The 22770-nt window shown below is 35.3% G+C and overlaps 1 protein-coding gene and 1 pseudogene across 3 annotated transcripts in view; both read right to left on the bottom strand.

Annotated features, from left to right (window-relative positions):
• The window catches only part of AP3B1 (adaptor related protein complex 3 subunit beta 1), a 264795-nt gene that overhangs the window by 203511 nt on the left and 38514 nt on the right, over positions 1–22770 (bottom strand). For all 3 annotated transcript variants that reach the window (XM_060635498.3, XM_060635493.3, XM_060635494.3), the window contains exons 2-3: positions 22230–22305; positions 12747–12821 (exon numbers count right to left, since the gene is read on the bottom strand). In XM_060635498.3, coding sequence (XP_060491481.2) covers positions 12747–12821; positions 22230–22305 — 151 coding nt within the window. The remainder of the gene's footprint in view (positions 1–12746; positions 12822–22229; positions 22306–22770) is intronic.
• On the bottom strand, positions 60–12251 carry LOC144615834 (high mobility group protein B1 pseudogene; annotated as a pseudogene).

Here is a 22770-nt window from a genome sequence, read left to right as displayed (position 1 = left end):
AACAACACTGTACAGTTTATTTTTTTTTTAATTTTTTTTTTTTAACGTTTATTTATTTTTGAGACAGAGAGAGACACAGCATGAACGGGGGAGGGGCAGAGAGAGAGGGAGACACAGAATCGGAAGCAGGCTCTAGGCTCTGAGCCATCAGCCCAGAGCCCGACGCGGGGCTGGAACTCGCGGACTGCGAGATCGTGACCTGAGCTGAAGTCGGACGCTTAACCGACTGAGCCACCCAGGCGCCCCGACACTGTACAGTTTAAAAGCAAATCTTACACAGCCTTACATTTCAGTTTTTTTCTTTAAAAGGAGTGAGTTGTATAAAGGGGTTTAAATGCTTTACAGACCAAAAAAAAAAAAAAAAAAAACTGCGCTAGAACCAACATATTCATCTTCACCATCTTCTTCATCTCCCTCCTCTTCCTCATCCTCTTCATCTTCCTCATCTTCCTTCTCTTCCTTGTTTTTCTTAGCCTTGACGACTCTTGTTTTTGCTTTCTCAGGCTTTCCTTTAACTCAGTATGCAGCAATATCCTTTTCATATTTTTTCATCAGCTTATTAGCAGCCTTCTTGTCATCTGCAGCAGCATTAGTCCACATCTCTCCCAGTTTCCCTGCAACATCACCAATGGATAGGCTGGGATGTTTGGAATGTTCTCCTTTGATTTCTGGGCGATTATCAACACAAAACAAGAAAAAGGCCGAAGGAGGCCTCTTGGGTGCACCGGCATCCTTGAACTTCTTTTAGGAGGGATATCAGTTTTCATTTCTCTTCCATAACGGGACGTTTCTGCCTTTGCCATGTCTTCAAACTTTCCTTTCTCTTTAGCAGACGTGGCCTACCATCTCTCTGAGCACTTCTTGGAAAACTCTGAGAAGCTGCCTGCAGCAACTGGGTGCTGCTTCTTGCACTCCTCTCGGTAACTTTGCACAAAGAATACATAGGATGACATTTTGCCTCTTGGCTTCATAGGATCTCCTTTGAGACAGCTCATTTTTAAAACTCTTTAATAGATAAGTAAACTGGTAATTTTGGAATAAAATTGTACCAGAATAATCTCCCACAGAAAACTTAAAAAAAAAAAAAAAAAAAAAAAAAAGGACCTATTACAAAAGCACTGTGGCCCCTGGTGGTGAAACAGCAGCAGAGTGTGGTTAGGAGTATATACTCAAAGGTGACGAGAGACAGTAAATTCCCCATTCCCTTGGCTTTCTGATGAGGCCAAGCGAATACTGGATGAAGTGTAAGTGGAGGCACTGATGGACAAACCACTGTCTCTGGCCAAAGGTGCCAAAATATTGAACCTACAAAAATCATGGCCACTGAAGAAAGTAGGGGAATCCCAGAAGGGAAAGGGCTGGAGGTGGGCTCCTCAAATAGTCTCTACCCACATCTCTGACTAACTCCTGAACCATGCAAGCAGAGAATAGACTCAAAGTAGTTCAGAAGAAGACAAAAAATATGACATGAGACTGACTGAAGCTGCTGCTTAAGAAATAGAATTTACAATTCGAACTTGTCAAGGTAAGCACCTTCAAAATACCACCTGTGATGTAAAAATAAAAGAATACAGAATCTCCATGATAATGTAATGGCAAGAACAGAACTCAAAATTGCCCAATGTAAAAGAAACTCAAGAAATGGAATACATACATACATGCATATATAAAAATATATATGTATACATACACACACACACACACACACACGCACACACACACACACACACACACACACACAAGAAAATCAACCAAAAGTAAGTTTGAGATAAACAAGGTATTGGAACTAGCAGACAATTTTAGAGCCTGCTATTACACATATTCTTAATGAAGTAAAAGAAAATGTGCTCTCAATTAGAGAAGAATAAAGCATATCTCAGCAAAGAAAAAGAAAGAACCAAGGTGAAATTCTAAAATGAAAAAATGTTCACTGAATGTACTCAACAATCAAATGGAGATGCCAGAAGAATGAGTAAGTGAACCTGAAAAACGGTGAATAAAAATCCAATGGGAAGCACACAAAGAGATATAAGAAAACCAACAAAGCTTCACGCACTTCAAACAATATACATGTTGTTGTTTACAACAGTACGAGAAAGAGAAGAGAATGGAGCAAAATATTACATGAAGAAATAATGGCCACTCTTATGTTTATAGCAGCATTACTTACAATAGCCAAGATACGGAAGCAGCCCTAGTGTCCATCAATTGACAAATGAAGAAAGAAGATGTGGTACGCATACACACACACACACATACACACACACACACACACACACACACACACACACACACACACACACAGTGGCTTAGCCAACAAAAAGAATGAAATCTTGGGGCGCCTGGGTGGCTCAGTTGGTTGAACGCCCGACTTCGGCTCATGTCACGATCTCACGGCTTGTGAGTTCAAGCCCCGTGTCCAGCTCTGTACTGACAGCTCAGAGCCTGGAGCCTCTTCAGATTCTCTCTCTCTCTCTCTCTCTCTCTCTCTCTCTCTGCCTCCCCTCCCCCGCTCACACTCTGTCTCTCTCAAATAAACATTTAAAAAAATTAAAAAGAAAAACAAGTCAGAAACAAAATTCAGAACTCTTTAAAAAAAAAAGAATGAAATCTTGCCATTTGCAGTGACATGGGTGGAGCTACAGAGTATAATGCTAAGTGAAATAAATCAGTCAGAGAAAGACAAATACTCTACGATTTCACTCATATAGGGAATTTAAGAAACAAAACAAAAGATAAGAGAGAGAGAGACAAGACACAGACTCTTAATTATAGAGAACTGGTGGTTACCACAGAGGAAGTGGTTGGGGGAATGGATTAAATAGGTGATGGGGATTGAGGAATGCATTGGTCATGGTGAGCACACGGTAATGCATGCAAGTGTTGAATTATTATATTGTACACTGAAACTAAAAAAAAGAGAAATAATCGCCAAAATTTCCCTAATTTTGATCAAAGGCAGTAATTCACAGATATAAGACATACAATAAACACCAGGCCAAATGAACACAAAGAAGCTCAAACCAAGACAACTCAGAGTTAAAGATGAAAAGCAAAACATGAAAGCATCATGAGAAAAATGACAAATTACATAAGTGGTATCAATTACCCAGTTAACACGGATACTGCATAACGAATCAGAGGATCTTTAAAGCATCTTTAGAGTGCTAAAAGGAAAAACAACAACAACAACAACAACAACCCATATAACCCAGAATTCTATGACCAGTGCAAGGATCCTTTAGGAACAGAGGTAAAATGGAAACACTTTCAGAAAAGAGATTTCAGCAGCAGCAGATCTGCACCACAGCAAAAGCCAATGCAAGATTTTAAGGCAGGAAGATAATGATACTGATAGAAATGTGGATCTTTACAATACAAAGAACGCTGGAAATAAGTGACAAACACTTTTATCTGTTTTCTTCTCTTAATTTCTTTATACATCATGAAAATTTAAAGCAAAAATTGCACTGTCTTGCGACGTTTTTAATCTGACACAAATAAAGCTAAACAAAAGACAGAAGGAATATGGATGTATACGGTTGCAAGATTTCTATATTTTAAGTGAAGAGATACAGTATTAAATAAGACTGACTGCAAAAAGCTACAAATGAATACAGTAGGGTCGCCTGGGTGGCTCAATCGGTTAAGTGTACAACTCTTGATTTCGGCTCAGGTCAGGATCTCACGGTTCTCGGCTGAAGGTGCAGAGCCCTGCTTGGGATCCTCTCCCCTCCTCTCTCTTTGCCCCTCACAAGCTCTCTCTCCCTCACTCTGTCTCTTAAAATAAATAAATAAACTTTCAAAAATAAAAATAAATACAGTCAACAATTTGAAAAAAAGTGCAAAGGTAAACAGGTTAAAAATAAAAACAAGAAAATTTTAAATGGGATTTCCTCCAAACCAAAGGGAAGAAAGGAAAAAAGAAAACAAAAAAGACAAATAGAAAATAAATAGTATAATAGTACACTCAAATCCAAACATACCAATAATTACATCAAGTGTTAAAATAATAAACAATCCAATTCAAAGCCACAGTTTGACAAAATGGATGGGGAAAAGATGGAACTATGTTCTGGCAATAAGAGATGCACAGGACATTCAAAGACAGAGACAGGCTAAAAGCAAATAGTTGGAAAAAACATATACTGGACAAAGGATGAGAAGGCTGGAGTGGCAACATGAATAACAAATCAAATAGACTTTAAGACAAAAAGTGTCACCAGGGATAAAGAAGGACCTATTTTAGGGTAAAAGGGTCAAGTCATTACAAAGACACGCAGAGTGAGGCGTGATGGGAGTGCTTTAAAATTTATGCAAGAAAATGACTAAATTAAAGGGAGAAATGAACAATTTCAGAATCATGACTGGGAGATTTAAAAGCCCCCTCCTAGCAATCAGTGGAACACTAGACAACAGGTCAGTAAAAATAATTTTAAAAATCTAAACACTAACAACACACATTATCCAACAATAGCAGAATACACATTCTCTACACCAACTGTACATGGTATGCACACCAAAATAAACTATGATGATCTATAAACAAGTTCTCATAAATTTTAAGAGTGAAATAAAACTAAATATGCTTTAGGTCTAAAATGGAAGAATGTTACAAAGCAATTAATAGTAAGATCATTCAGATAACCCTTCCATCCCCAAAATGAGGAAATTAAACAACATGCTTCTAAATAATCCGTGAGTCAATAAAGAAATCATAAAGTAAAAATATTTGTAACTAAACAACAATGAAAATCTATAAAATTTAATTTGAAAAATGCAAATGAAACAATGTTTAGAAGAAAATACATAGTATTTTATATTAACCAAAAGTTTTGATCTGCATTTCCAACTCAAGATATTAAAAAAAGAACCCCACCTTAACTATGTCTTTTGCAAATTCAGGTCCCAATTTCAAAATAATAAAACTATTTAGACTTTTTTTTACATGTAAATAATGCTTCCATTTTCTAAATGACCACTAAGTAACATAGAGATTTATCCCCTTCGTTTTTAAAAGGAAGCATGTTAAAAATAATTAGCTATTTTGACATTCTCTAGATGTTCGAGCAGCTCAATACTGTTAGAACTGTCCTGTTTATTTTTGTTTTCAAGAGGAAAAAAGTCAGCTTTCTTAGGTGAATTTTATACAGGTAAAGGACATTCATATATTTCAGTTTTTGTGTTTTTTCCCACTTCAAGAAAAACATAACCATGTTCATGTTCAAAGACTGACAAAATAATTGTCGGTAAATTAATTTTTAATATTAAAAAGGAACCCCAAATTATGTATAAATCTGAAGTATAAAAGATAAATACAAAAGTCAATAATCATTTAAAAAAATCAATGACATACAAAACAGAAAAAAGTAAATGGATAAAACTAAAAGCTGTTTTTCAAAAGGTCAATACAATTGATAAGCCTCTAATTTGATCAAGAAAAAGAGAAGACAAAAACTACCAATTATCAGGAAGAATAAATATCACTGCAGAAGGTACAGACATTAAAAAAATACTAAGGGAATATTTTTAACAATTTCATGTTACTAAACTGACAACCCGGATGAAATGGATAAATTTCTTGACTGACAAATTACTAACAGAGATCCAAGAAGAAATAGAAAAGCTAAATAGCCCTGTGTTGGCGATCCACCAAGACCATCTTCAGGTTGGATGACTGGCTAGAAGGGTTTATAGCACTCAGAGAAGTTGTCATACTCAGGGTTATGATTCATTACAGCAAAGGAATACATAGTAAGATCAGCAGAAGGAAAAGGTACATGGGGTGAAGTCCAGAGGACACCAGGCACAAGCTTCCAAGAATCCTAACAGTGGAGTCACATAAGACCTGCTTAATTCCTTCAGCAACAATGTATGACAACATGTACAAAATGCCACCAACCAGGGAAACTTGACAAAGAAAGACTATCCAAAGTATTTATTAGGGATCAGTCATGTAGATCCTGTACAACTACACATATTGTCATCACTACGTAGGAGATCAGTAACTAAAGCTCCAGAACAGGAAAAGAAAAAGTAGGTGTTTACCAAAAAGTGATAAAACACTTTTATCAGAACAGTCCAACAGCTCAGTTTGACCAAGCCAGACAACGAGCAGTCATGAAAATGTATCTTTTGGGGGAATGTACGGGGTTTGAGCAACCCAAGTCTGCTGAGTTTTAACTATTTCTCACAGTGGTTTATACCAAATAAACAATTTGAACTCATAATTTAAAACCTTCCTATAAAATAAACTCCAAACACACTTGACTTCACACTAAGGATAAAATAATACCGTATTAGGATAAAATAATTCTACACATACTCTTTGAGACAGCAAAGGAGAAATACATCCCAACTCATTTTACAAAGCCAGTATTAACCTGATTACCCTGATATCAAAACAAAAGCTACTGCAAGTAAAATACATATAGACGCAATAACATATAGACACAAAACTCCTTAATAAAAAGATGGCAAACCAATTCTAACAATATAAAGATTTAACATAAGACGACCATGAGGGACCTACCCCAGGAATAAAAAGGTTTAACTAGTGAAAAATCAATCCTAGTCATTTACCACTATCAAGAGAATAGAGAAAAATCATATAATGTCAAAAGTTACAGAAAAAGCACTTGGAAAAATTCAAAACTCATTTGCTATAAAAACTTTCAGCAAACTATGGATAGAAAGAACTTCCTCAACATGATTACAGACAGCTGCAAAAAAAACCTATAGCTAATATCATATTCAAAGATAAAAAGGCACAGTGCTTTCTACATGAGAAACAAGGCAAGGATAACTATTCTCATCACTTTTATTCAATACTGTAATGTACGGTGTACTCAATGTAATATGACAAGAAGAAAAAAGAATAGAAAAGTAAAATTACATTTGTACATGATATGATCCTTTATGTAACAAAGCCTAAGAAATCTATAAAATAGCTATCAGAGCTAATAAGTGAATTTAGCAAAGACACAACACAAGATCAATATACAAAAATCAATTCTTTATGCTAGCAATAACCAATTGGGAAATGAAATAAAAAAGACAATGTTGTTTAAAATAGCCTTCAGGGGTGCCTGGGTGGCTCAGTCGGTTAAGCATCAAATTCTTGATTTGGGCTCAGGTCATGATCTCACAGTTCATGAGTTCAAGTGGCCCCCTCCCCCTGTATCAGGCTCAGCACTGACAGTGTAGAGCCTGCTTAGAATTCTCTCTCTCTCTCTGTCTCTCTCTCTGTCTCTCTCTCTTTCTCTCTCTCCTCTCTCTCTCCCCACCCCTTCATCTCTCTCCACTCCTCCCTCACTCACTCTCTCTCAAAATGAATAACCTTAAAAACAAATTTTATATAGTTTTTAGGTTTATTTCTTTTGAGAGAGAGAGAGGGCACACACACCAAAGGGGCAGAGAGGTGGTGGGGGGGAGAGAGAGAGAATCACAAGCAGCCTCCGCACCATCAACAGAGTCTGATGCGGGGCTGGAACTCACAAACCACGAACGAGATCATGACCTGGGCCAAGATCAAGAGTTGGACACTCAACCAACTGAGCCACCCAGGTGCCCCTCAAAATAAATGAACTTTAAAAAAATAAACAAAACAGCTTTCAAAACTAATAAAAAACAAATTTAAAATACATGCAAAACTTGAATACCAAAACTATAAAATACTGCAAACGGAAATTATAGAAGACCACATTTGTGGACTGGAAGACTTAATATGGTAAAGACAGCAATTTTCCCCAAATTTGATCTATAAATTCAATGCAAACAAAATCAGTCCTAACAGGCTTTTGAGGAAACTGACACGCTAATTTTAACACTTACATAAAAAGACAAAAGACCCAGGCTAGCCAAAAAAAGGTTAAAAAAACAAAACCAGGCTGGAGTGCTTACACTACCTGACTTCAAGACTTACAACGTGACTATCCAGTTAACAAGGCAGTGTGGTATGGCAAATAGATCAACGGAAAAGAAAAGAGTCCAGAAACACACTTGCACTTATATGATCAAGAATTTTTCACAGAAGTAGCAAGGCAATTCAAGGGGGAAAAGACACAATCTTCTTAAAAGTGATACCAGAACAAATGAATACCCAGAAAAATCAATAAATAAATCTTGAACCTTACTTACCTCACATCACACACAAAGTCTAATTTGAAATGTGCTGTGCAGGAAAAAGTTAATAAAGCAGGCCAAAGAATGCTATCCTTAGAAAGTCTGCTTTCAAAGCTGGCACTGACTGGGATCTGGGAACTTGAATTTTAGGGGTATTCCCACAATTCCCTGATAAGGGTGGTTTACAAACAATATGGTTTATGCTCAACATTTGCTTTTTTTTAAGGGAGTTTGGAATTTTGGTACATGCTAGGCAGTTAATGCCTCCATGAACAGCCCCCCAGTAAAAGACCTGGGCACTGAATCACTAATGAGCTCTCCTAGTGGACAACACCTCACACTTTTTGTCACAATTGATGCTGGAGGAATTGATTATCACTGGGAAAATCACTGGAGAAAGATACTTGGAAGCTTGCATCTGGTTTTCTCTTGACTTTACCACAAGCACCTCTTTCAGGGCCTGATTTTATTATGTACCTTTCATTGTAATAAATCATAGCTATGAGTATGACTATATCCTAAGTCCTATGAGTCCTCCCAGTGAATCATCGAACCTATGGATCACAGACCTATGGACACTGGATCCAAACATGGATCATTGACCTAAATATAATAGCTACAACTATTAAACTTTTAGAACACACCAGGAAAAATCTTTGACATTAGGTTAGACAAAGATCTCTTAAAAAGGTCACCAAAAACCATGAAGTACAACTGAGAAAAAAACAGATAAAATGGACTTTATCAAAATCAAATGTTTGTTTTTTAAAAGATATTAAGAAAACAAAAAGGCAAGCCACAGACCAAGAGAAAATAAATAATAATCTGACAGAAGCCTAGAACCAGAATTCTTACACTTTAATAATAAAACAAAAAAGATATGAACAGACATTTTAGAAGAGATATGACTAACCAATAAATCATGAAAAGATGTTCAACGGCACTAAATATAGGAAAATGTAGGGGCGCCTGGGTGGCTCAGTCAGTTAAGGGTCTGACTTCAGATCAGGTCATAAACTCACCGTTGAGTTCAAGACCCACATCGGGCGTTGTCAGCAAAGAACCCGCTTTAGATCCTCTGTTTCCCTCTCCCCCATCCCCCCTCTCAAAAATAAATGAACATTTAAAGGAAAAAAAAAAAGAAAATACAAATACATGCACAATGAAATACCATTATACAGCTACCAAAGTGGCTAATGTTAGAGTCTAATAAGGTCAAGTGTTGGAAGGGATGTGAACCAACTGGAACTCCCATACAATTGCTGGTGGAAATGCAAATGATACAGCCACTTTGGAAAACTCTATGACACTATTTCCTAAAAACTAAATATACAGGGGCACCTGGGTGGTTCAGTTGGTTGAACACCTGGCTCTTGATTTTGGCTCAGGTTATGATGTCACGGTTCGCGGTTTCCAGCAACACAGGGCCTGCTTGAGAGCCTCTCTCTCCCTCTCTGGGTACCGCTCCCCTGCTTGCTCTTGCACTCTCTCCCTCTCAAAATAAATTAATAAACTTAAAAAAAAATTAAATATACATTTCCCAGACAATGCAACTTATCTATCCCTAGGTTATTAGAAAAGAAAAAGTTAAACAAAATTAAAATACAAGAAAAATTAAAAATTAAAATACATGACCACATACAGCATTTTATTCAGGTGTATTTCAAAAGGTAAATTTGAAAATTGTAAAAATATCAGATTACAGCAAAAAAGGAACAAAATGGGAATACATGAAATAGTACAGATGAATCTCAGATTTGAAGGTAAAAGGAGTCAAATTCAGGGCCCCTGGGTGGCTCAGTCGATTAAGCATCCAACTTCGGCTCAGGTCAGGATCTCGAGGTTCGGGTTCAAGCCCTGCACCAGGTTCTTTGCTGACAGCTGAGAGCCTGAAGCCTGCTTCAGATTCTGATTCTCCCTCTGCCCCTCCCTCCCTCTCTCTCTCTCTCAAATATGAATGAATGAATGAATGAATGAATGAATAAAACATTTAAAAAATAAGGACTAAAACTCAAGAGACATCATACTGTACGGTTTAATTTATAAGAAATTCTAAAAATGACAAAAGTCGTAACCAAAAGCAGATCAGTGATTGCATGGAGACTCAAAATGGATCACAGCCCTATATATAAAAGTTAAATCTACAAACTGTTAGGAAAAAAGACAAATATAAATCTTCATGACCTTGGATTAAGCATCCATTTCTTAGATACGACACCCAAGGCATAAGGAAACAAAGAAAAAATAGAAGTGGAATTCATGAAAATTTACAATGTCTGTGCTTCAAAGGACACAATCAAGAAAATGAAAAGATAATCCACAGAATGGGAGAAAATATTTGCAAATTTGATAACAGATAAGAATCTAGTATTCAGAATATATAAAGAACTCTAACAATAAACAACAGAAAGAAAACCCAATTATAAAACGGTAAAAAGATCTGAACAGACATTTTTTCAAAGAAGATGCAGAACTGGCCAAGAGACAATCAACAGTTTTTTATTAGAGAAATGTGAATCCAAATTGCAAAAGCAGTAATGCGATTCCACTTCATACCCTTTAGCATAACTCTAATCTAAAAGATAGCAATTTTTTTTCAAAAAAGAAAAATTAGTATTGGTGAGGATGTGGAGAAATTATAACTCACATACAGTATCAATGGAAATGTAAAATGGTGCAGCGCTGTGCAAAAGAGTTTGGCAAGTCCTCAAAAAACCATACAGTAACCATATCACAGTAACCAGAAATATCACTCCAAGGTACACATACGAGAGAAGTGAACACATAGGTACACACACAAACTTGTACAAAGTGTTTAGTACTATTCATGATAGCTAAAAAGTGGAAACAACCAAAATGTCACTGGTGAATGAATACACAAAATTCAGTATGTCCATACAACAGAATATTATTCAGCAATAAAGAGAAATGAGGTATTGATGTACACTACAACATGGGTGGACTTCGAAAACATTATGCTAAGTGAAAGAAGCCAGATACAAAAGTCACGCCCCGTAAAACTTCATTTATATGAAATGCCCAAAAGAGGCAAATCCATAGAGACAGAAAGTAGATTCATAGTTGCCTAGGGCTGGGGGCACAAGGAGTGACTGCAGATGAAAGCAGGATTACTTTTTGGGTTATAAAAATACAGAAGAAGGAAATGGCAGTGATGGTTGTACAATTTGGTAAATCACTGAATGGCCCACTTTAAAAGTTTATGGCATGTTAACTATATTTCAAAGAAAAATGACTTTTAAAAAGCAAAAATAATAACCATATATTTTTCAGCGATTTTAGCATTATTTAGAAATAAAATGTATGATAACTTAGGAAAAGGTAGGAAGGAGAAAATGGAAATTTACTGTCATAAGGTTTTCAAAGTATATATGAAAGGTTATAATGTTGATTAAAAGTGAAAAACTCCCTTATATCCTTAATTTCTATTTCTTATAATCTACCTATCTCTACCTAAAACATCTGCTCTGATGACACTTAGACCTTGAAAATATTCTTCAGTGAAGACCGCTACTCCTACCAAACTTTCCAGACTCAAAAACAGAACTAAGCATATTCCTCAAACTGTTGGCAACAGGCAAAGAAGAAGCATGTGTGCTGGCATTTTCATTCTCATGTATATATCACTACTTCCTACTGAGTAAACATGATCCTCCAATCACTACCTACATCAGTTGACAGTGAAATCCATGAAAGATGTGGTCATTAATTCTCTTCATTCCTACCTTCTATTGTTTTGAAATACAAGCCGTTTGCTCAGATCAATCTCTCATCCCCTTCACTGAACTCTTCATCCTACTCATCTTACTCAATGGCTTCTACATTAGCTCATATTTTTCTTTTGCACTCTATCAAAAGTCACGAGTCCATTTGACCCAACATTACCTTGGCCTCAAAGTGCTTTGAATTCCTGATTCAAACACCACGTGTAAACCTACACAGAGACAAGCACTCAAAGGCTCACACTACATCCTGCCTTCTGCTCACTTCCTACTGTACAGAGGCAGGGTGTACCATGTTTCAAAAAGAGCCCTAGATTTGGAGTGATAATACTTGGGTTCAAACACTATCCTACTACTGAATGAACTTAGGTCTATTTCAATGGACATGTGCTATCTTTTTTTTTTTTTAAGTTTATTTATTTATTTTGAGAGAGAGCATGAGTGGGGTAGGAACAAAGAGAGAAGGGAGGAGAACCCCAAGCAGGTTCTGCACTGTCAGCATGGTGTCTGACCCAAGGCTCAAACTCACTAACCATGAGATCATGACCTGAGTCAAAACCAAGAGTTGGACGCTAACCCAGGTGCCCCTGGATATGTGCTATCCTAATATTAAGTCCCGAGAGCAAAACACCAACTCAACTGGCTTCTACGAATATACAAGTTACCATCATTCACCCAGGTGAATTAATTTCAATTTATTTTTCACATTCCCCATCCAAAAATCCAAATACTGTTTATTCTATTTAAGACTATGAACATTTTACTTAGAGCAAAAGAAATCTAGTGATACTTAAGGATCTTATGTCACATTTCAAAGTAACAAAAAGTATATGATTCTTTTACAACAGAAAGAATTATGAAAATTATGAATCAAAACAATACCTCAATATTTTTACTGGCCACATTCTTCACAACAGCAGGAAACAGTTCAGATGCATTTTTCCCTTTTGCAATCATCTGAAGAATAAAAGTGGAGTATTAGAGTTGAAATCTTTTATAAATTAGTCATTTGAAAATAAAACATAAATTCTACATACATTAAATATTTAGAAAATTGAATCAGCAAATAAGCTATGGAATTCACAAGCTGAAGTCTTTTTGAATCATTTTACTTATCCCAATTATCGGTATCAAAGAACAAAGTCTTGAGTATCAATATAAATATACAAATACACAGACACATTAGAAATATATAGTAGTTCAAGACATACAATAAAACATTTACAATAGTTTTCTCTGGCTAATGAGGCTGTAAATACTTTAAAAATATTTGTACTGTTCTTTAGTTTCCAAGCTCTTATATTAAAGTTATACATTGGCAATGGGGGTGGCGGGGAATAAACGTTATTGTGGACAAACTATTTCCCCCTTGGCTTTCATTTCATAGGTTTCCCTATCTCCAACCATTACATTTCAAAGTTCTCTTCACCAAGTCCTCTCCTCTGCCCGCTAAGTTCTGTGTATCACCATCTTTTCAGGCTACACTATATCTCTGAAACTCGTAACATTTCATTCACCCTCATGACTTAACTCTCACACTATAGGGATCAATTCCCCAAACTCTAGCCCTAACTCTGGGTCCTAGTTACACTTCTGTAACTGGACATCATTAGACGTCTCCCTCATCTCAAACTTGCTAAAACCAAACTCATTTTTCATGATAAAATAGCATTCATGCTAGAACTTCCTATTTCCACCAACTTTCCCAGATACCAGAAACCACAGATTTATTCTGGTCTCTTCCCACATGTACAGAGTAACTAGGTCCTGTTGTGATTTCTTTGTACTATCACATTAATCCATTCTCACTGTTACTATCCTAAAATAGGTCAACATCATCTCACAAAGGTCTTTTCCAACAGTCTCCTGCTCCTGTTCATAATGTACCACACTGACAGTTTCACATGCTTAAAACACTACTGTGTACATGTCAGCCCCTCTCAAAGATTTCAAAAGCCCTTGGCTGCCTAAAAGTCCAAACTATTTCACTTAATATTAAATGCCCTCACAATTTACAACATCCCTCTTGAGCACAGCAACAATTATTGTTCTACACCAACACTATTATCAAAGTAAACTGACCTACTCACTACCAGAACATTCTCTGGCTACTCTATGCCTTATCACACCCCCAAGTCAATTCTTTTTACTTTTCACAATTCTCTAAAATTCTAATCATTCTCCCTCCCTAGAGCCACCCAAAAATACCTGGCCCACATTGTTGTCCAATTCTAATTTCCTCTAAAATTTTTAAACTCACACTCTTCATTTGTGCTGTTTTATTTCTATTTACTGTAGTTTTATATCTACCTGTATCCTCATTTCCTTCACTCTCATTCTCGGAATATATCTTTATGTCGTTTAATAGTCTACACTTTGGTAGCTACAAAATAAAGTTTAACAACAGGATCATTTTCTGGAAAGGGATTCTTCATGAATTATACACCATATCTAAAAACCATCTTAAAAAAGATGGAAGGTATTAGTTTTATAAAATCATGACAAAAGTTTTATTATATACTATGTGATATTTTAAGCATTCAAATCCCAATTAGCAATTTTTCAATAAGATCTTTCTACATAACAGCTTAAAAACACTCCAATATAAGCTAATCCTTTCATATTCTGTTTCCTTACCTGTCACATTATGATTTGAATATTCTGTGAAACCTACTGCATATTACAGAAGGTTCACAAATAATGCAGCTAAAACATCTTTATTATGATTTTTACACCTCCCTCAGTTTCCTCATCTGTAAAATAAGGAAAGAGGGAACAAATGTTTTTGGGCCCATGCCTTCAGTTATTCAATGAATACCTGAAGTTGAAGATTCTGTCCTATTATGTCCTATTCCAAGGATTCCCTAACTGTTCTACAGAAGGTTATTCAAAAAGATGTTAATAGATGAGGGAAGAAAAAAACCCTACAGTCAAATTCATTCAACAAATATTTGCTGAAAGGACACTACATGCCAAGGAGTACTGTAGGCCTTGGGGATACACCTTGCCCAGTGGAGCTTACCTTCTAATGGGGGCTAGGAACAATAAACAAACAAATACAATGTGTGAGATGGTAAAATAGAGTACTATGCAAAAAAATAAAGGACTGTATGAGAAATGGAAAGTGCCACGGTGGCGGTGGTAGCTGCTCTTTTATGTTTTGTTTAGTGTTTTCATAGTATATATTTCCCATCCCTGTATTTTTAATCTATGTCTTTATATTAAAAATGGGTTTCTCCTACAGAACATACAGTTGCATCTTAACATTTTCATCCAATTTGACAATCTCTTTTAGTTGGTGACTTAAGATCACTCACATTTAATATAATTACTAGTGTCGTTAGATTCAGGTCTACAATTTTTTTTAAGTTTATTTATATATTTTGAAAGAGACACAGCAAGTAGGAGAGGGGCAAAGAGAGAGGGGGGTAGAGGAGCTAAAGCGGGCTCCGTGATAACAGCACAGAGCTCGATGCAGGGCTCAAACTCACAAACCGTGAGATGATAACCTGAGCCGAAGTCAGATACTCAACCAACTGAGCCACCCAGGTGCCCCCACGTCTACAATTTTATTATCTGTTTTCTGTTTACTGTGTGTGTTTTGTTTGACTGACCTCTGTCATTCCCATTATTTGGGAACTTGTTAGTATTTGGTATTTTAATGTTTACATTGATTTTTTTGTTTATATCTTCTTGAAGAACGTTTAGTGGTTCTTCTAGGGATTATTAGATGGACAAATCAAGATTCAACAAACCTTTCACAGTCTACTTAGATTTAATGTTGTACCAGGTCAAATAAAATGTAGAAACCTTACAACCAGACAGGCCCTTTTAATCCCACCTCCCTGCTAGCCTTTGTATTATGCTATCCTATATATCTACACCTATTTAAAACCTCTCAGACATGTATAACTTAAGAAGAATAAAATTAGGCCTTTATGCTTGCCAAATATAGTGGACCCTTGAACAATGCAGGGGTTAGGGGTACCAATCCTCTGCAGATTCGAATATCCATGTATAACTTTTGACTCCTCCCACAAATTAACTACTAATAACCTACTTTTGAACAGAAACCCTTCAGATAACATAAACAGTTGATTAACATATATTCTGTCTGTTACATATACTATATACTGTACTCTTCTTACAATAAACTAGAGAAAATATTAAGAAAATTATGAGAAAAAAGGATCATAAGGAAGAGAAAACACATTTACAGCACAGTACTCTAAATGTAACACGTATAAGTGGACCCTTGAAATTCAAATCTGTGTTGTTCAAGTATCACCTCTATTTTCTTTCAGTACTTTAAAGATGTTCCACTGACTTCTGGCTGCCATGGTTTCTGATGTTATTAAAATCACTGATCCTTGTATGTAATGTATCATTGTTTTTCCAGGTACTGTCAAGATTATTTCTTTATTTTTGGTCTTCTACAGTTTAATTGCTATGTGTTTAGGCATATTTTCTTTGGGTTTATCCTAATTGGGATTCAGTGAACTTTTCATCTATAAGTTTATGTCATTCATTCATTTGGGTAGTTTCCAGCCATTATTTCTTCAAATATTTTTACTGCCCAATCTCTCTCCTCCTTTTGGACATATTTGTTAGATCTTTTGATATTATCCAACAAAACCCTGAGGCTATGTTCAGTTCTTTTCCTTTTATTAATCTATTCTTCAAACCAACTAAGTTCTAATGATCTGTCTTCAGCTTCTGGCTCTTTTTTCTCTTATACTTATTTTGCTGTCAATCCAGGATGTACTGTATTTCAGATACGATAAAAAAGATACCAGATTATTTCAGATATGATAGAAATTTCAACAAATTTCTACATGATGTAGTTCACTTAAGATACTTTAGTAAAAAAACTACCTATTAGTTTCTACCTGGGGAATAAGTGGATATAGGAGAACCCCTTTCTATATGTTGGGGGGATGGCTTTTTACATATTTGAAAATATTTTTTTCCCATTCTGAGGCTTGTCTCATCACAATGTTGTGGTATCATATGATGCACAAAGATTTTAATTTTGATACAGCCCTAATTATCCTTTTTTTCTTTTGTTGCTCACTTTTTGGTTTGTATCTAAGAAACCTCTGACAAATCTCATGTCATGAAGTTTCTGCCCTATGTTTTCTTCTATAAGTTTTACATTTTTACCTCTAACATTTAGGTCTTTGATTAATTTTGCCTTGTTTTATATATAGTATGAGGTAGGGGTCTAAATTCATTTTCTTGCAGGTGGTATCTAGTTTCCCAGCACCATTTGTTGAAGACTATAATTTCACCATTGAACAGTCTTGCACTCTTGTCAAAAATCATTTGACCACATAGTTAAGGGTTTACTTCTGCATGCTCTGTTGGGTATATATGTCTTTGTGGCAGTTCCACGTTGTTTTGATTACTGTAGCTTTGGAATAAGTTTTCAGACCAGCAAGTGTGAGACTTATAAATTTGTTCAAGACTATTTTGGTTATTCAGGGTCTATATGAATTTTAGGATAGATTTTCCTTTTTTTTGCAAATCATATCACTGGAATTTTTATAGTAATTACACTGAATATGTAGATCGCTTTGATACTGACATCTTAAAAATATTAAGTCTTTTAATCCATGAACATAGGATGCCCTTCCATTTATTTGTGTCTTCTCTAATTTCTGTCAGCAACATTTTGCAGTTCTCAACGTACAAGTCTTTGCCCCCTTAGTTTATTTCTGGTATTGTATTCTTTTTAATGCTACTGTAAATAGGACTATTGTCTTAGTATCTTTCTTGAATTGTTCATTGTCAGAGTATATAGACGCAAGTAATTGTTATGTAACGATTTTGTATATCGCAACTTTGCTCAATACATTTATTAGTTTTAAAACTTTCCATAAAATATTTAGTTTTCTAAATATGAAATCATGTTGTCTGTGAATAAAGATAATTTTAGTTCTTCCTTTGCAATTTGGGTGCCTTTTATTTCTTTTTCTTGCCTAATTGCTCTGGCTAAAACTTTCAATAGTATATTGAACAGAAGAGACAAAAGCAGGCATCCTTATCTTTTTCCTTATTGAAGAAAACCTTTCAGTCTTTCACTGCTGACTATGATGTTAGCTGTGGGTTTTTCATAAATGGCCTCTAACATGTTGAGGTAGTTTCCTTCCAGTCCTAGTTTGTTCAGTGCTTTATCATGAGTGTTAAATTTGGCCAAATTCTTTTTCTCTATCAATTGAGATGATCTTGTGGGTTTTTCCTCTTCATTCTGTTAATGTGGTGTATTGTTATGATTGACTTTCATGTTGCTTATGTTTTTTTATTAATAATGAGTAATTATCTAGATCTAAAAATCCACATTAATTTTTTAAACTCAGGGAAAAAAAGAGGAAAAATTGTGCTTTTCTAAATTTTAACTGGCTTCATTTTTCACAGTAACAAAGATGGTTTATTTTAAAAAGTTCAAAATTTTTGATTTTATAAATACTGGTTAATTTACAAGGAAGGAACGAATGGAGGGAAGGATGGTGGGGAAGGAAGCAAGAAAGGTAGATCTTACAGAGTCTCAGACCCAATTCCAGCTCTTAAAAATCAGCAACCTAGAATAAATGAAGAAACAGAAAATGAACTGATCCTTGATTTATATTCCATGAAGTAACAGTGGAGCAAAATTGACAGAAAACTCACTAAGGTATTATATCGCTAGTAAAAACACAGACCTGCTTATGGAACTGGTCCTGAGGTATATCAACATGGCAGAAAAATCTTGGCCCTTTAAGCAATTTCCAACCCAAGAACAACAAGATGCCAGCATCACGCACAAGATGAATCTTTTAAGGCACACATACAACTGAAACATTTTTGTTAAAGGAAAGAAGAGAGGAATGAACAATGTCTAGAAAAGTTTACACCAAAAATGTTTATCATACATGAACACATTATTAGTTTCTTTTTCTTACATGGATTTTCTCAATTATCCAACAATAATAATGTACCACTTGTATTTAGTTTAAGATCTTTTCAAAAATATTTACAAAAACATAGGGAACTTTGAAATTACTTTTATTTTTCTTAAGGTCAGTACTATCCAACCAAATACCCTGTAAGATGAATGGCTATGAAAATCACATATATCAGTAATTTTACCTTGGCATTTTAAGAATCGTATCAAAGAAAGGTTCAGATTTGCTCATTATCCCATAACTACAAAGACAAGTAAACTAATCTGAGAAAAACCTTCAACATTTAACACTTACCAAAAGAAAATATATGAAAGATTCAATACACCACAGATTTCATTACAAATATTCCATTCCTCCAAGGACAACTCATCAGTATTTTAGCTAAAAAACTTATTTCTAAATTCACTATATGAAACAATACATTTCAAAGTCTCCTAGTTCACCACATTTTACCAAGCCAACATAAAACATGGACATATGCTATAAACACAAGACAGGTATTTTCCAGAAATATTAAGAAAAATAATGTATGAGTTCTTCAACTTGAGTCTCGCTGTGTGAGAGGTGACCACAAGATTTTGAAGTAGGTGGTTTTTTCCCTCTAGGAATGCTTTGGCATACATGAGACTTTATTCAACATATCAAACACTGGAAACATTACCCCATGATACTAAGTAAGTCTCAGATATTACCAAAGAAAGATAATAAAATAAACTGTGACTACCATCATGGTTTCACACTGGTAGATATTGCTGAAAAAATTCTCTACTGAATCATAGGACTACCAAGTACGAAAGACAGTCAGATGTGCACTGCTAACACTTTGATGTATTTGAGAAAAAAACTTGGTAAAATACCCAACATTTAAAATTTTAGCAGAATAAATTTAGAAATGTTTCTAACTATGATCAAAAGAGCTTAAAACTACTCTGCAATCGTATAAAGTGACAAACCCCATTTTCAGGGCTCATGGAATATAAATATAAAGAGAAATTTAAACTTTAAAAATTACTTTAAGAAAATATAAGAAACTTTAAAGCCAATATAAAATTCTAACCGACTGACTCCAGTGAACTACTTCTAGCCAAAAGATGTTTTGAAATGATACACACTTACATGAACAGAAAATATTTCAAATGTTTGAGTAAGGTTCCACATAGAACTGTGGTGCTACCTAGAAATATTAAAAACTGGACAAAAGTAAAGGTGAACAAATGATTGCTATAATAGCTCAGTGGGAAAAATTCAAAGTAAAATAACTATTAGTTACTTAACAAAAGGGGAAGTTAGTAAAAAATAATTGTTGATTGAAAATTGAAATATATCATTCAATAGCATCAAAAACACAAGATATTTAAAAAAGTATTAACAAAATAATAGAACTTAAAATGTAACACTATGGGAATGCAAGCTGGTGCAGCCACTCTGGAAAACAGTATGGAGGTTCCTCAAAAAACTAAAAATAGAACTACCCTATGACCTAGCAATTGCACTACGAGGCATTTATCCAAGGGATACAGGTGTGCTGTTTCAAAGGGACACATGCACCCCCGTGTTTATAGCAGCACTATCAATAATAGCCAAAGTATGGAAAGAGCCCAAATGTCCATCGATGGATGAATGGATAAAGAAGATGTAGGGGCGCCTGGGTGGCTCAGTCGGTTAAACGTCCGACTTCGGCTCAGGTCATGATCTCGCGGTCTGTGAGTTCGAGCCCCGCGTCAGGCTCTGTGCTGACAGCTCAGAGCCTGGACCCTGCTTCAGATTCTGTGTCCCCCTCTCTCTGACCCTCCCCCATCTGTCTCTCTCTGTTTCAAAAATAAATAAACATTAAAAAAAAAAAAAGAATGAAATCTTGCCATTTGCAGCTATGTGAATGGAACTTCAGGGTATTATGCTAAGTGAAATTAGTCAGAGAAAGACAAAAATCATATGACTTCACTCATATGAAGACTTTAAGAGACAAACAGATGAACATAAGGGAAGGGAAACAAAAATAATATAAAAACAGGGGAGGGGGACAAAACAGAAGAGACTCATAAATATGGAGAACAAACTACGGGTTACTGGAGGGGTTGTGGGAGGCGAGATGGGCTACATGAGTAAGGGGCACTAAGGAATCTACTCCTGAAATCACTGTTGCACTATATACTAATTTGGATGTAAATTTAAATAAATAAATAAATAAATAAATAAATAGAATGTAACACTAAAAACTATAATACGTTGTTGAAAGAAATTAAAGATGACCTGAACAAGTGAAGAAACAGAATCATGATCATGGGTCATACGGCAAAATACTGTAAAAATGTTAATTCTTTCGGGGCACCTGGGTGGCTCAGTCGGTTAAGCGTCTGACTTTGACTCAGGTCATAATCTTGCAGTTCATGGGTTCGAGACCCTCATCGGACTCTGTGCTGACAGATGAAGGCCTGGAGCCTGCTTCAGATTCTGCGTCTCCCTCTCTCACTACCCCTCTCCCATTTGTGCACTATCTCCCTCTCCCAAAAATAAGTAAAAATTAAAAAAAAAAAAAGTTAATTCTCCCAAAATTGATCTACAGAGTTAATCCAATTCCAATACAGATCCCAGTAGGCTTTCTTTTCATATAAAAATTAGTTTAAAATATTTGAAAATAAAATATAAATCTCTCATAACTTCCAAACAATGTAATTTTCTACCCGGAAAATCCAAACTTAGAATCTGAAGAACAGTTAGAGCTAAGAAGAGAGTTAACTGAAAAGACCAGATGCATAACAAAGAAAAGTCACTTATTTTCCTATACACCAGTAATAATTAATATTAAGAATATAATGAAGGGGACCATTCATAACGGCCACCAAGATTTAAAAATACACAAATTAATCTAACAAGGAATAAGGAATGTACAAGATTTCTAGAATAAAAACTACAAAATATAAATACAATGTTACTGAAAGACAAGGAAAGAGGGATGAAAGGAAGAAGGTTAAAATATAAATTCCATATTATCCTAATCAAATTTCAAAAATAATTTTGCTATTGATAGTAATGGAATTTGACAACCAAAAAAAAAAAAAAATGCTTAGAATTTTCAGGCCTTTAAATGACAAAAAAAAATCCTTTAGTTAATTAGTATCCCTCTTTGTGGGAAGTCAAAATATTGTTGTACATAATCTTATTTTGTCTTCAAAATGATTAGCTTTTCCTACCTCAGGAGAAATATCTTGATATTAGAGACAGGGAAATAAACTCAGAAAAAAGGAATTAAAACTCAAGTTTCTGAATTGTGACACTCCAAACTTCTTCCAAAACATTTTACACAGGCTATACTAAGCAAATATTAAAGGGAAATGGGATGTTTTAATATATTATTTAATACATACTTAAAATAATCACTACGTGTCCATTTTCCAATATTAAAATGATCTACTTTACCTACCCCAACAATCCGTTTCATAGCATCCAATTTAGCAGAATCTTTGTTGCTCTCCAACATTTGCTTTAGATCTTCATTCCTATACAAAAGAAAAGAAAAAAATCTCTATTTCAATCTTGTACATTATAAACCTATTAAAATATATCATTTCTTAAGAATTAGAAACAATAATGAGCAGGATACCTCGGTGGCTCACTTGGTTAAGTGTCTGACTCTTGATTTGGGCTCAGGTCAAGATTTCACAGTTCGTGACATCAAGCCCCTGCATCAGGCTCTGTACTGAGCATGGAACCTGCTTGAAATTCTCTCTCCTTCTTCCTCTGCCCCTCCCACACACCTGCTCTCCCTCTCTCTCCTCTCTGTCTCTCTCACTCTCACTCTCTCAAAATAAAATACGTTAGTAGGAGTACGATGTTAAAAGTGATTATGATGAGATCTCAGATGGAAATGAGCAGTTATTGGGAACTGGATAAAAGGTAATTCTTGTCTCAATTTTCTTCCAATGTCATATGAAAAGTGGAAGTTGAAAGTGATGAACTTGGAT

This window comes from Panthera onca, chromosome A1 (assembly GCF_046562875.1).
Source record: "Panthera onca isolate mPanOnc1 chromosome A1, mPanOnc1 haplotype 2, whole genome shotgun sequence".
In the NCBI taxonomy this organism is placed as follows: Eukaryota; Metazoa; Chordata; class Mammalia; order Carnivora; family Felidae; genus Panthera; species Panthera onca.
Note: the sequence above shows the minus strand (reverse complement) of the source record. Positions and strands in the feature narration are given on the sequence as shown.